This window comes from Cavia porcellus, unplaced genomic scaffold (genome assembly GCF_034190915.1).
Source record: "Cavia porcellus strain 051 isolate PalLab524CR breed Dunkin Hartley unplaced genomic scaffold, mCavPor4.1 scaffold_29, whole genome shotgun sequence".
Taxonomy (NCBI): Eukaryota; Metazoa; Chordata; class Mammalia; order Rodentia; family Caviidae; genus Cavia; species Cavia porcellus.
The window spans coordinates 6,461,425-6,475,694 of NW_026947512.1; the positions used below are offsets into that span (position 1 = coordinate 6,461,425).

A 14,270-nucleotide genomic window follows, 5' to 3' on the forward strand; every position below is an offset into this window, starting at 1 on the left:
TTTGCCAGCTCCTCCTTAGACAGAGGACTAATAGCTAGTATATATAAAGAACTAAAAAAAACTAGATCCCCATTCCAATTCAAAAATTTAAGTCAAAAACTAGGCAACTGAAACAGACACTTCAGAAGCACAAATGACCAATAAATACATGAAAAATGTTCAATATTCTGCTCGTTAGAAAAATTCAAATTAAAACAACAATAAGAGTCCATCTTACTCCAAAAAGAATGGCCATTATTAAAAAATCAAATAATAACAAATGTTGGCAAGGCTATGGGGAAAAAGGAACCCTTTTCCACTGCTGGTAAGAGTATAAATTCACACAACCACTACAGAAATCAGCATGGAGATTCTTCACAAAATCAGAAATTTCATTTAACCCAGTTATTCCCTTCTAGGTATCCTCCAAAAGAATTAAAGATATCCTATTACAGTGATGCATACATATCCATGTTTATATAACAGCATAACTCATAATAGCTAAATCTTGGAAGTAGCTCATACGTATATCAATAAGAAAATGTGTTATTTAAACACAATGGAGTACTACTCTGCCATTAAGGATAAATTTGAGTTTTTGCAGGAAAATGGATGCCCCTTTGGAATGTTAATCATGCTTACATAATTCAAGATTTCTCTTATATGAGAAACCCAAAATATAAATAAAGAGTAAAATAAAAGGAAACAGGAATCAGAGAGATAGATCTTATGCAATAGAGAAGATTACCAAGAGATGAAGGAAGGCAAATAGTACAGGATAAAGAAAAAAAATTGCAATGTGTTACATAAATATACCAACTGCCCATAGTGACTGTAACCATTATATACTCTATAAACACATACTAATAAAAATTATAAAATTTTTAAAAGATAATAGGAAACACAGATGTAGATCTTTTGTAAAAGGTAAGGTGACCAAGAGATGGAGTGCGGGGAGGAGGGAAGGGAATGAAAAAGAATTAAGGTATGTTACATACATGTATCAACTCCCCATGATTGTAATCATTATGCTCTGAAAACATGTACTAACAAAAATTTTTAAAGTCAATATGGGCCAGGGATTTAGCTCAGCAGCATAAGTGCTTGCCTGGCAAGCACGAAGTTGTGAATTTGATACCCAGTACCAAAAAAAAAAAAAAAAAAGTAATAATAATGTCAATAAATTAAAAATAAAAAAGAATCATCCATCTTAACTGCATTGGTGGAACAAACTTTAATATTTCATGACTTTAGCTTATAGAATAACCAACATATAATCTGTGCCTAATGAGTAGAACAAAGATTTGAGGTAATCACTATTTCAGCACCATCAAGAGTATTTTGACCCCACCATTTGCTATTTGCTTTGCCAATAAATAGGGTATGGTATACAAAGGACTATTTCACGTGGAACATGAAAAAATTTTAATCAATAATACGTTAGACTAATCACAGACAACAGAGCAACTCTTCAGTATTCTAGCGAATTTGGTTACATGTTTATCACAGATTAGCTAGAATAAAATTTGCAATGTGTATCATTAGCAAAATATAGTAGACAATACAAAATAAAACTGATGATTACCAAAATTATACCTATGGAGATTTGTTTCAGAGAACATATTACAGACACCTTAGGACCACAGAAATGTAAGACTTGTCAGAAAAAAGTAAAAGACTTATAGAGAACTACAAACAAGATGGACAACGGCAAAAAGCTTTTTAAAGTCTTAAAATTAACAGAAGAAACAAATTTTAATTATTTTACTCTGGGAAAATTCACCCATTAAAGGCTATAAAAGCAGACGTTTAATGACAAAAGTCTGATACAAACTAATCAGGAAATCAACTCTTAATTAAAACTTTTACATAAATGACTCTGTGAAAATAAGGACTATAAACATAAAAATTGAAAAACAGAGTCCCTAAAAGATCACCACATACAAAAACTTGAGTAGGCCAAAAAAAATTAGCTTTGAGAAACATTTTCTCAGTGAAAATCTATCAATGTTTACATAAATCTGACTTAAATATTTTTTCTTAAATATGAGAAGGAAACTATTTGCATTAAAACTCATAGGTTAAAATGGCAACTGGGTCAATGTTAGTGCAAAAATACTATATATGCAAAATCTCATTGGAAAATGACTCATTTATCTCTTAAATTACTTTTGAATGAATACCTAATAATCAAAAAACACTGGGGGAATCAAGAGCAATATTCTTTCAATTCAAAAGCCGGGTATAGTGGCACATGTCTGTAATTCCAGCACTTGGAAGACAGAGGCAAGACAATTGCTTCAAGTTTGAGGCTAGCAAAGACTACATAGTGAGTTCAAGGACAGTCTAAACTACACATTGAGACTCCCAAAAAAGAAAAATCTTTCAGTTCTCTGAAAGTGGTACTCTATTTTCTATTTGTACTGCTCATTAAAAGTTCACGTAATACATCACAATCTATAAGAATCCCCTAGGAGGACAAAAAAAAAAAAAAAAAAAGAATCCCCTAGGAGACTTATTAAAAATTCTATTTCTAGATCCCATTCTCTGATTCCAATGAAAGATCTAGAAATCTGCTTGTTTTTAAAGAAAAGGTATAGCTCAGGCTGGCCTTCTACTCACTCTGTATCCTAGGCTGGCCACAAACTTACCACCATCCTCCTGCCTCCACTTCCTGAATGCTCTGATTATAGCTATGTGCCACCATGCCTGGTTGAAATCTGCATTTTTAATTTGTATCCTAAAATGATTTCTTATGCAGCTAATTTAAGAATCACATTCTGTTCTGAAGAGGACCATCTAATCAGGTAAGGGAAAAAAGGGGGACAAAAAGACAGAAAGAGAAAAATACAAAAACTAATTACAAACCTTTGTATGTTGGAGCAGGTGGTGCTGTTGCCACTTTCCTGACTTTTGTTGTCAATGAGCTATCGACATTAACAACCATTACTGGATGGTCAATATGACCCAGATTCTGGCTCTGGCCATTTATTTCTTCTGAGTGTTCCCACTGTTTTCTAATTCGCTCCTTAAGTTTTTCCAGTTTGACATCATGTTGCCGCCGCTTTAAAATATCTAATCTTTGGGAATTAGAAGTACTAGTAGAGGATGGAGAAGAATCACTTAGCTGTAACACTTTCGGATCAACAGAATGGCCCACGTTATTCACAGAAGGCTTTAAACTGTTCTCATTTCCTTTTGCTCTGTTAGGCATTTCTCCTTCCATTTTCATAGGAACTCCTGTCTTAATCAAACATTCAGAATTGTGCAATGCATCAATTGCTGGTCGATCATTTAAAAACCTAACAACTGTATCACTGATTACAGATGACTGAGAGCTCTCAAAATCGCAGCAACGTATATCCTGTTGTTCTCGACTACATATCAACCGGTTTCCACTCTCAGCTTTTTCTTCATTAACATCTACATAATATACATGCTTTGACTCCAGATGGCTAGAACTTAAGTTGGAAGATGCACCATGGATTTCCCTATAATAAAAAAAAACAAGTTCTGTGATAATAGTAACAACAAAAATAATCACAGATTTGAAAATTGTTAAAAGTAGATTTTTAAGTACTTTTTTTCTAAACCACATGAAGTTCCCAGCCTTCTATTGTATTTTTATTGCTTCAATACTAACAGCAACTTCTGAATCTGTATTTTATGCCGTGATGACTCCACATATACTCATATGCATATTTTCAAATACCAATTGAATATACTCACACAAGTTTTTAAATTGTATTAAATGAAGCTGTATGTGGTGGAGCATGCTTGTAATCCCAGCACTTTGGGAGACAGGAGGATTGTCACAAGTTTGAGACCAGCCTGGGCTACACTGTGAGACCCTGTCTTAATCAATCATTCAATCATTCAATCAAATCAAATCAAATCAAATGTAACATTAAAAACTGAACTCATTATTCACCTGTTCTCTCAAGTTCTTTATCTCAAATTTACTTGGTACTATCAACAAACATTTACTTAGTACTATCAAGTATCATCATGAAACTGATTTATTGACACTTTAAAATACATGAAATAGTTATAAATGAAATAAAATTAAAAGTACCTAAATATGTTCATAAAAGTATAAGGCATTTTGTACTGTCTATACCTTTAAATTTATACAACAATCTTGAACATCTGAGTTACAGAAAAAAAGCCATTAGCAACAAAATAATAAGCTAATTCATATTTACAATACGAAAAAGATGTAGGTGATTGAGCTTACTTTCAAAAAAAGGACAAAATTAAGCTACACATATCTTAACCTGCGAAAGGCGTTGAGTTCAATTTCCTGCATTACATAAAAACAAAACAGAAAAAGCTAAAAATTAAGCACAGGTACAGTGGTACGTATAAAACAAAACAAAGAAAAAGAGCCATGTTTCCAAAAACTAAGTCATATTCCAGGAAGTGATATTAGAAGGATGGGGCCTTAGAAAAAATATTAGTATTTCTTCCCCCTAAAGAAGGTACAGAGTGTGGATGTGATTCAGTGTTACAGCACTTGCCTACAATGCATGAGGCCTTGGGTTCAATTTATGACACTGCAACAACACTAACAACAGAGGAAACAGTAAAGATTTTTGTATTATCTTTTGTGGAGAATGAAAATAGTAGTAATAGTAAAGTATTATAATACTACCTCATGGCCAGACTACTATAAAAAAATGCTGAGAAAAAAAATTATAATTCTACTGAAAGTATTACAGACCAATTCTAACTGCTTTTTTTCCCCCCACTGCTAACCTGTAAGAAACCAAAGGATCACGAAATTCCACATGATTATTTTTCTTCACATTACTTTCCAGGGTAGTAGCTCTGAGAGGACTACGAGATTTTTCTTTTCGTGATTTAGATTTGGAGATTGAAGCATTAACCCAAGAATCATCCAGGTATCTACCATCTAAAGAAAAAGAAAATCTGTGAGTACACATAATGTAAACTATGACTGCCCCTAAATTTAGTTACTATCTAAACAATAACTGACTTATGTTATTTGTAGCATCTCTAGTTGGATATTATATAAGACAGAAACATTCACATTAAAGTTATGATAGTTACTCAATTTACAAAGAGAAGACTATTCTCAGCTGACAATGCAAAATATAAATCTACATGTAAATATTTTGTAAATAATTTTATTTTTAAAAGAAGCATAGATAAAACTTGAACTCTCAGGTTAAAAAAAAAAATCACAGTGTAAGTAAAAAGATCTGACTTGCTCATCACTTAAAACACAATGAAAATATGCCAAAGGTAACCAAAGAAAACACATTGTATCAATTTATGACATGATCGGTATGAATGATAATCTATCTGGGTTTTTTTTGTTTTGTTTTTTGTTTTTAGCATTGGGAATTGAACGTACTGTCTTGTGCATGTTAGGCAAGTACTCTACTACTGAGCTGTATCTCTAGTTCTTCCACTAAGCTGAATTCCTCCAAAAAACATACTTTATTTCAATAAATGGACTAAATTTTATTTTAAAATATACCTGTGAGCTTAAAAAACAAATTGACACAGAACACCTCAACTACTCAAAATAAGTCTCATTACAAAGAAATGAAAATTCATTGTCAAAAGGAATGGAATGGTGCTGAAGTTCCTGATCAAAATTTAGTAAACTGAATCATGCATAGTCACTGAATACGAGACTCCTTTATAACTACTACTCAGTACCAAAGGAAGAAAATTAAATGCTGGGCTATTAAAATGACGAGGATACAATATGTGCTGATACCATTCCCAAATATGAATGTAATTACAATATTATGAATCACAAACATATGCTAATTTAAAAAAGAAACAAAAGAATCTAACATCAGGGGGCTGGGGATTTAGCTCAGCGGCATAAGCACCTGCCTTGCAAGCAGGCGGTCGTGAGTTCGATCCCTGGTACTGATAAAAAGTTAAAGTTAAAAAAAAGAATCTAACATCAAATGTAATTACAATATTATGAATCACAAACATATGATAATAAAAAAAGAAATAAAAGAATTCTAACATCAAAAATGTATTATTTAGGGGGCTAGGGATTTAGCTCAGCAGCATAAGCGCCTGCCTTGCAAACGCGAGGTCGTGAGTTCGATCCCTGGTACTGATAAAATTATTTTTGGGACTGGGGATATGGCTCAGTGGTAGAGTGCCTGCCTTGCACATACAGACCCAAGGTTTGATTCCCAACACCATAAAATAAATACATAAATTTATTTATTTATATTTTTATGTCTGAAATAACCTCATACATACCTTTTCTACTTATCTTTCGGGTAGCACTTGCAGAAGACTTCTTGACATCCATGACAGAATCAAACACAGTTGTACTTGAAGGGGCTACTTCTAATTTGTTTTCAATGTGTCTCAGCTAAAATTTAAATATCATATATATAAAAGTTAATTCTGTATATAACCCAACTACCATTGGTCTACATGATCATTTAAAGCTATATTACTGAAAATCTTTCCCCAAAGTAGCCTTATCACTCTTTATGTCACCTATCATTACACTTTAAATGTAATGCTGCCCAAATCTGAACAAAATACAATGAAAAAGATTATGAAGACTATCTAAGATTTCTATTCCTCATGTTGAACTATGTTTTTAATTGTTTCTTAAAGCATTAAATTATCTGACATATATGCATCATATAGTCTATATTTTATATGCAAAACTAAGAAAACAATGATTGAGATGATTAAATTTACAACTATTCAAACAGCCACAATTTTTATACTTTTATGTCTGTGAGTAAGCTTCATAACCAAAATACGATTAACAGGATAGATAGAATTTAGGCAGGTTTCACATACTCTTTGCAATGTAATTCAATTTTTGGTATAATCATCAGTATTTTCAGTGCTCTTTAAAAAGCATTTTCTCCTGAATAGTACAATATTATATGCTTACAGGAGAATACTTGAAAACAAAATATACATTAAAAATATATTTATTTATATACACATATAATAAAATTAAAACTACTGAAACTCCCCTATACTTTGGCTGTGGTTGGCACATGCTTGTAATCTCAGCAACTCAAGAAGAAGAATCAGGAAGTTCACAAGTCTGAAGCCAGCCTGAACAATTTAGCAAGACCTTGTCTCAAATTTAAAAGGCTTGGGGTTGTAGCTCAGTGAGAAAACACTAGCATGCGTGTTGCTTCAGGTTTAATCCCTGGCATCATGAAAATATAAAATAAAATAAAATAAACACTGTATATAATCATGTTTCATCCTTCAGATTTTTTCAGTGTAATGAACTCAAAAAATTGAAATAATCCTATATAATAATGTTTCTCTATCAGTCTTTTCCCTGTACTGATTATTATGGATCCTTCATAAATTCGTGTACAGTTTAGTTATGAATTAGCTTAGAACTACATCAAATTGAGGAATAAAAACTATTCCTCTATTACAGATGTCTAATACATAAAGAGTCAAGAATGTATACTGCTTATTTATAGGGTCAAACCTTGATCCTGCATTGGAACCAAATCTAAGTAGTAACAATTTTTCTAAATTCATCTGTGAAAGAGGTCTAAAGATTAGAGGACAGAAAATAACATAAAATACTCAGACAGTAAAAAAGTATTTTAAATCAGGTGGTATACAAAAGAAAACAAAAAAGGGCAATATTAAAAAACAGTTTGCCCAGAAAGCAAATAAAAAAGCAATGTCTCCATTTGAAGGGACTAAATATTACTTGTAAAGGTGGATTCCAAAAATCTAGGTAAGACCAGGTAGAACACAAATGGAACAAGTTGCCCATAGTCATTACTCTTCAGTAGTATGAGAGAAAACAGTTACCTCCATACATAAAAGAGGTAACTTACTACTATTCAAAGCTTCAGGAAAAGCTTGTTCCTTTCACTTCTTCCCTGACAATAAGCCTTCTACACAGAAATAGGCCCATCATTACCAAATTCATTCTATAAAATCTTCCATTTCAACATACCAAATGAACAAATCTATTTGAGGTGAATAAATTACACGTTTATTTTAGTATTTTACATGCCATGGTATTAGCACCCTTGATACTTGAAGTACTGTCACTTTTATACTTTTGCTATTTAATACTTATGCTCATTTTGTAATATATGTCATTTCTTACCAAAAAGCTTATTTTCTGTTCAAAAAAAAGTGCTACAGAAAAATTTTAATCTATCCAATCAGGAAATTAATTTTAAAATGGAGACAAGTAAATGGAAGTTAAAACAACTTACAGCAGCCTTAGTCTGAGAAAGTGCATCCCATGTTGTAGTTACATCTGCTGGGATAAAGTAATATTTACTGAATCAGAATCTCTGAAGTAGATCTCAGAATACAATTTTAGTAAGCTCCCAAACGCACTCAAAGGTTTAAATCACTTTATTAGGCAGAACTCTTCTTCAGCAAACATTGCACCATATTAAACTAAAATACACTTTTTTCTGTATTTACCACCATACAAAGCTAAGCTTCCTACCAAATAGAATTAAATAGGGGCTACTATTATTATCCTCAGGACAACTAGATTCACCCTTCTACCTATACATATTGCAGATATGTCCTAAAATACGCAGTATCCTCAGTTTACTCCAAGAAAGTAAGTAATACAAATTTTTGTACTGTTCTGTATTTGACATTACAATGTAAAAATAATAAGAAAACTACTTGAGACTTCAACCTACCAGTAGAAACAAAGGTTAAATCTATTTAGTCTTTCAGATAAGAGCCTTTCAAATAGTTTAAGGCTACATATTTCCTAAGAGTCATCCTTTTCCAGGATATTTTCATTTCCCTCAAATACTTCTCCATGATTTCATTTCCAATTTCCTCACAAATCCAGTAACTTCCTTCCAGATGTACTTCAGTTTGTAAGCTCCTTTAAAATATATACAATTAAAGTTATCACTAATGCATGATTTTAAAAGTTCAATAAGACTATTTTTGTCATCTGTGCATTACAGATATATTCTTAGGAGCTACATTACACTATTTATTGTCATTAAATTGGAATTTCTGAAAAGCTAGATAAAATTAATTTTACATGGATTAGGTTTTGTTTGTTTTTTTGTACGAGGGATCAAACTCATGACCTTGAACTTGCCAGCCAGTTGCTATGCTGCTAAGCTATAAACCCAGCCCTACTGTTAGTGTTCACTTTAAAAAAGGATTTTCTTCTTTATAAAACAGTTTAACATAGGATGCTTTTAAAAGTAAGGTACCTTGTATATTCAAATTTAAAATTATTTAATCTGCTTTTCCTAAATCAAAGCATGTGTTATGTTCATTTTGTAATGCATGCTTTTATTTTCTGATTAGACCAGAATTTAACATATATAAACCTAAATAAAGAACTTTAAAAACAAAAAACAGTACCTTACCTTGAACAGTATCCTTGCTTTGAGAGTTCCTTGGATTTGATAAAGGCACCTCTTTTGATTTACTGCTCCTCATCCTGCCAATTTACCTGTAATCACATTATCATCATTCATTAAACACTGATATTGTAACATAAGTTAAAGAAAATGGCCTGGCTTACTTACTGTTGTAGTTAGAGTTATGAGAACACTTAGAATCAGGACATGGAATTTATAATATTTTATGATGGTCACCCAGAGTTAACATAAGAAAGTGCAGGAAATCTATCCACAACATTAAGGACATAGAATATTTAGCCAAGGGCCTGAATTCCACAATAATGTCCTACGTGAGTCCAGATGAAAACCTAGAGTCCATCACAAACGTGTCCCACGAGTCCAACTGGAGATCTAGAGCCCACAAGAAGGACTTACGCCAGTCTGTTTTACAGATTCATGGTGGGAAGGTCAATAGTGGAAGCTAGAAAGTCTATGCTAGTGGGATAAAGAAGCTGTGCTGGTATGTTGAAGGTTCTATACTTTATTAAGAGCGAGAAGTCACGCTCTTAATAAAGACCAGTGCTGTCCTGAAAAGCACCACTGCCACCCTCAGCAACACAACGACAAGAACAGTTGATTACATGCCAGAAAGCCAGCATGATGAGTTTGTTCTGGAGATTAAGCAGCACGCATCTTCCCCTCTGGAGCCAGGAAGCAATGCTCAATGTAAGTACCAGAGCTCCCCCAAAGCAAACCACAGCCACTCTCACCAACAAGGTCCCGAGCTCCTCCAATGACAATGTTCAAACTCACTCTGGGGAAGCTAGTCATGATGAGCTCCTCAAGGAGAACCAACAGCTCAAATAGCAACATTCAAGAGAAACCCACATGCCTCCCTTCTCCAAGTCTCTATATATGCTGGCAACTTTCCTCAGGTGTAACATCTACGCTCAGCACCATGGTGATTTAATCCAGCTGTCGTTAGGTTGACCACCAGTTTTAATCCATAACACTTACCCTCCATAAAAATCAGCAAAAGATTTTTGTCATCTCTAAAATGCATTTGTATGCCTTTTAAGAGCTTCTCATAACCAAATAATAGAAAAATAAACCATTAAATATTATATCATGATCAGCTCATATCCATTAGAATGACTAATATTTAAAAAAACAAAATAACAAATGCTGGTGAAGGTATGGAAAAACTGAAACCCTGAACAGCATTGGTCAGAGTATATGTTGGTACAGTCACTATGAAAAACGCTATGACAGTTCTTCATATATTAAAAACAGAATTACTATAAGTTCCATTTATTCAACTTCTGGGTATATACCCCCCAAAATTGAAAGTAGAGTCTTTAGTAGAGATTTACATACGCATCTCCCTAGCAGCATTATTCCCAGTAGCTAAATGGAAGCAGCTCAAGTGTCCATCAATAAGCAAATAAGCATAAGTATAATGGAATATTATCCAGCCTTAATAGCAAGGAAATCCTGACATATGGTACAACAAAGATAAACTTTGAAGATATTATGTTAAGTGAAATAACCAAGTCACAAAAAAGCAAACACTATATGATTTCATTTATATAGGGTACTTAGACAAAATCACAGACAGAAAATAGAATTGTGGTTACCAGGGAGTAGGAGGAAGGAGGAATGGGAAGCTACTCAGTGGGTAAAGAGTTTCAGTTTTGAAAAAAAAAAAAAGGTGTGTTTGGTTGGTTTTTCCGAGACAGGGATTTAATAGGTACTCCAGATTGGCCTCAAACTCACAACAATCCTCTTGCCTCAGCCTCCCAAGATCTGGGATTACACATATGGGCCACATATGTTTTTTTGGTTTTTTTTATCGGTACCAGGGATCCAACTCACGACCACACACTTGCCAGGCAGGCACTTGTGCCACTGAGCTAAATCCCCAGTCCTTAAAATATATTTTTAAAAGCCAAGTGTAGTGGCACATGCCTGTAACCCCAGTACTTAGGAGGTTGAGGTAGGAGGACTGCCAGTTTGAGGCTAGCCTGGGCTACAGTGAGTTCAAGGCCTGCCTGAACGACATGATGAAACCTTAACTTGAAAAAAAAGTGTGTGTATACATAAATATGTGTGTGTGTGTGTGTGTAATTTTATATTTCTTTAAGAATGAAGCTTAATTTTTCTTCTATGGAGTATAGGTTGGACTTAGTAACTCACTTTTAGCTAACATTAAAAGTAGTAGGAAAGGATTTAGCTCAGGGGCACAAGCGCCTTTCTGGCAAGCACAAGGTTGAGTTTGATCCCCAGTACTAAAAAATAAAAATAAATAAATAAACAAATAAATAAAAGTGAGAAGTCAGAAATGAGAAGTTAAGATTTCTACAACTAGGCATTAAAAAAGCATTCTCTGCATTCCAAGTCAAGGATCCAGTTGTTGAGGTTTGGTTCAGAAATTTCCCCCAAAACGTTAATGTGTAAGAGGTGTGGCTTTCTGGAAGGTGACCGGAGTACTGGCCTAATAGTTATATTAATCTACTGATGAGTTAATAAAAATATGCCATTACAAGGTGGGACCTAGTGAGAGGAACAGGGTCACTTCGGGCATGCCCCTGAATGGTGCATCTCGTATCCAGGCCTTCCCTCTCTCTCTCCCTCTCTTTGAGTTTCCTGGTCTTAAGGCAAGTAGCTTTGCTCTATTATGTGGTTTATGCCTCATGGTTAGCTGATTATGGACTGAAACCTCTGAAATTGTGTGTCAAAATAAACTTTTTCTCCTTTAAGTTATGTATGTCAGATATTTTCACCAGCAACAGGAAGCTGACAAATACTTATGTCATTAGAAAAATCAAGTTGCCCTATGAAGAGGTCATCTGGCAAAAAATTAAGGCTTTTTGCCTACAACTATTAAGTGATCATTCCAGGTAATGGGATCTTCCTGCCTAAGTCTTTAGATGGCTACAGCCCTATTTGACATTGTGACTGTAATCTCATGAGACCTTGAATCAAATTCACCCAGATAAGCTGTTCTGAATTCCTGACCTATAGAAAGTGATATAACAAATATCTATTGTTTTTAATGTTTAAATGGAGTATGAGTGGGAGGTTATTAGATAAGTAATACATTACGATTACTTATCTTAGTAGGATTAAGTTTTCTGCCACATCATTTCTCTATTAGAAATAATGAAATGAATATACTTGTATATAAGTTTTTTAGGTTTTTTTAAAACTTGGATTGTTTAGAACAGGATTTATAAAGTGTTAAAACTGGACTAAAGAGGGGCTGGGGATTTAGCTCAGCAGCATAAACACCTGCCTCGCAAGCAAGCAGTCGTGAATTCGATCCCCAGTACCAATAAAAAAGAAAAAGACAAAAAAAAAAAAAAAAAAAAAAAACTGGACTAAAGAATGTGAAGGACATGCTGCTCTTAAAATTCAATGTCAAACTATTTTTTCCAATATATAGCAATAGAAGAGCCTATCAACTTCATTAATAACTTTACCAGTGAACACAGATATTTCTTTACTTTTGCTGATTTAACAGGAAGAAGAGTTGCACTGATTTGAATTTAGTAATGTTAGTAGGATTAAATTTTCTGCCACATATTCTAATCTTAGAAACTTAGAATACTAGATATTACTATACTAGATACTACCATACTATTACCATACTAGATATTAAACTTATGACCTTCACACTGAGCTATATCCCCAGTCCTTTTAATTTTTTTTTTTTTTTTCCAAAAAGGGTCTTAACTGCCAAGACTTCTAATCCTCCTATCTCAATTTCCGGTAGTGCTGGGAATACAAGTGTGCACCACCATCTAGCTCTAATCTTAGTTCTTCATTCATAAAGTGTCTTTTCTCATCCTTTGCCCAACTACCTACCAGGATATTGATATTTTCTTATTAATTTAATGAATAGATTTATATTATAAGAACAGTAAACTTTTAGTCATATGTGATAAAACATATTTTCTCCAATGAGTTCTCTGCACAGGAAGTACAATACACTGAATATTAAAGATCTCAAGAAAAGGAAATCCTTACGTATTGCATTCAAATACATAAAATTAAAGCAAATAATTAAAGTTTAAAGAAGTAATCTTACCTAATAGTAAATAATTCTGATACTTAAATATCCTAAGGAAAAAACTTCAGAAGTGTTCTAAAAATCATGATGCACTTTAATTTTTCAGTAAACTTTCTTTCAAAATCTCCAGTTATTTTATACTCCATAAGTAAATATTTTTTAATATATTTATATAGGTCTCTTTTTTGCACACTAGTAATCATTATTTTTGTAAAACTAGAAAAAAATTGAGAAAAAGTATAATAAGAAATCTCGATAGATTACCAAAAGCCATATTATCTTTAAAGTGTAAATCTCAATTTGATTACATCTTACTCCAGAAAAAAATGGCAAATATCAAGAAATCAGTAACATATGTCAGCAAAGCTGCAGAAAAATGGCTAATTGGGGCTGGGGATTTAGCTCAGCAGTGCAAGCACCTGCCTGGCAAGTGCAAGGCCATGAGTTCGATCCCCAGTACTGCAAAAAAAAAAAAAAAAAGGAAAAAGAAAAGAAAATGGTTAATTGTTGGTGGGAATTTAAAGTAGCAAGACCACTATGAAATCAAAAAACTAAAATCAGAGATTTTAATTGACCCAGCTATTCCTCTTCTAGGTGTCTTCCCAAAAGAATTAAAGGCATCATATTACAGTGAGAGACACATATCCATGTTTAAAGCAACGTAACACATAATAGCTAAATCTTGGAAGTGGCCTCTATGGGACCACATGAACAGATGAATAGATAAAAAAACTATGGTACCCTAATTATACATAATGCACACTACTATGTCATAAGGAAAGATAAACTTGATACAAATAAAAATAAAGAGAAAAAAAGATAATAGGAAAAATGGAGAGAAATTCTTTGCAAAAGAAAAAAGAACC

At 33.2% G+C, this 14,270-nt stretch overlaps 1 protein-coding gene across 7 annotated transcripts in view; it reads right to left on the minus strand.

Annotated features, from left to right (window-relative positions):
- Cep350 (centrosomal protein 350) overlaps positions 1-14,270 on the minus strand; it is a 175,849-nt gene that overhangs the window by 141,208 nt on the left and 20,371 nt on the right. For 5 of the 7 annotated variants that reach the window (XM_063239731.1, XM_063239728.1, XM_063239729.1 and 2 more), the window contains exons 2-6: positions 9,357-9,442; positions 8,214-8,260; positions 6,241-6,355; positions 4,738-4,894; positions 2,848-3,470 (exon numbers count right to left, since the gene is read on the minus strand). In XM_063239731.1, coding sequence (XP_063095801.1) covers positions 2,848-3,470; positions 4,738-4,894; positions 6,241-6,355; positions 8,214-8,260; positions 9,357-9,429 — 1,015 coding nt within the window. In that variant the 5' untranslated portion in view covers positions 9,430-9,442. The remainder of the gene's footprint in view (positions 1-2,847; positions 3,471-4,737; positions 4,895-6,240; positions 6,356-8,213; positions 8,261-9,356; positions 9,443-14,270) is intronic. The other 2 variants (XM_063239727.1, XM_063239730.1) reach the window with 1 other exon arrangement.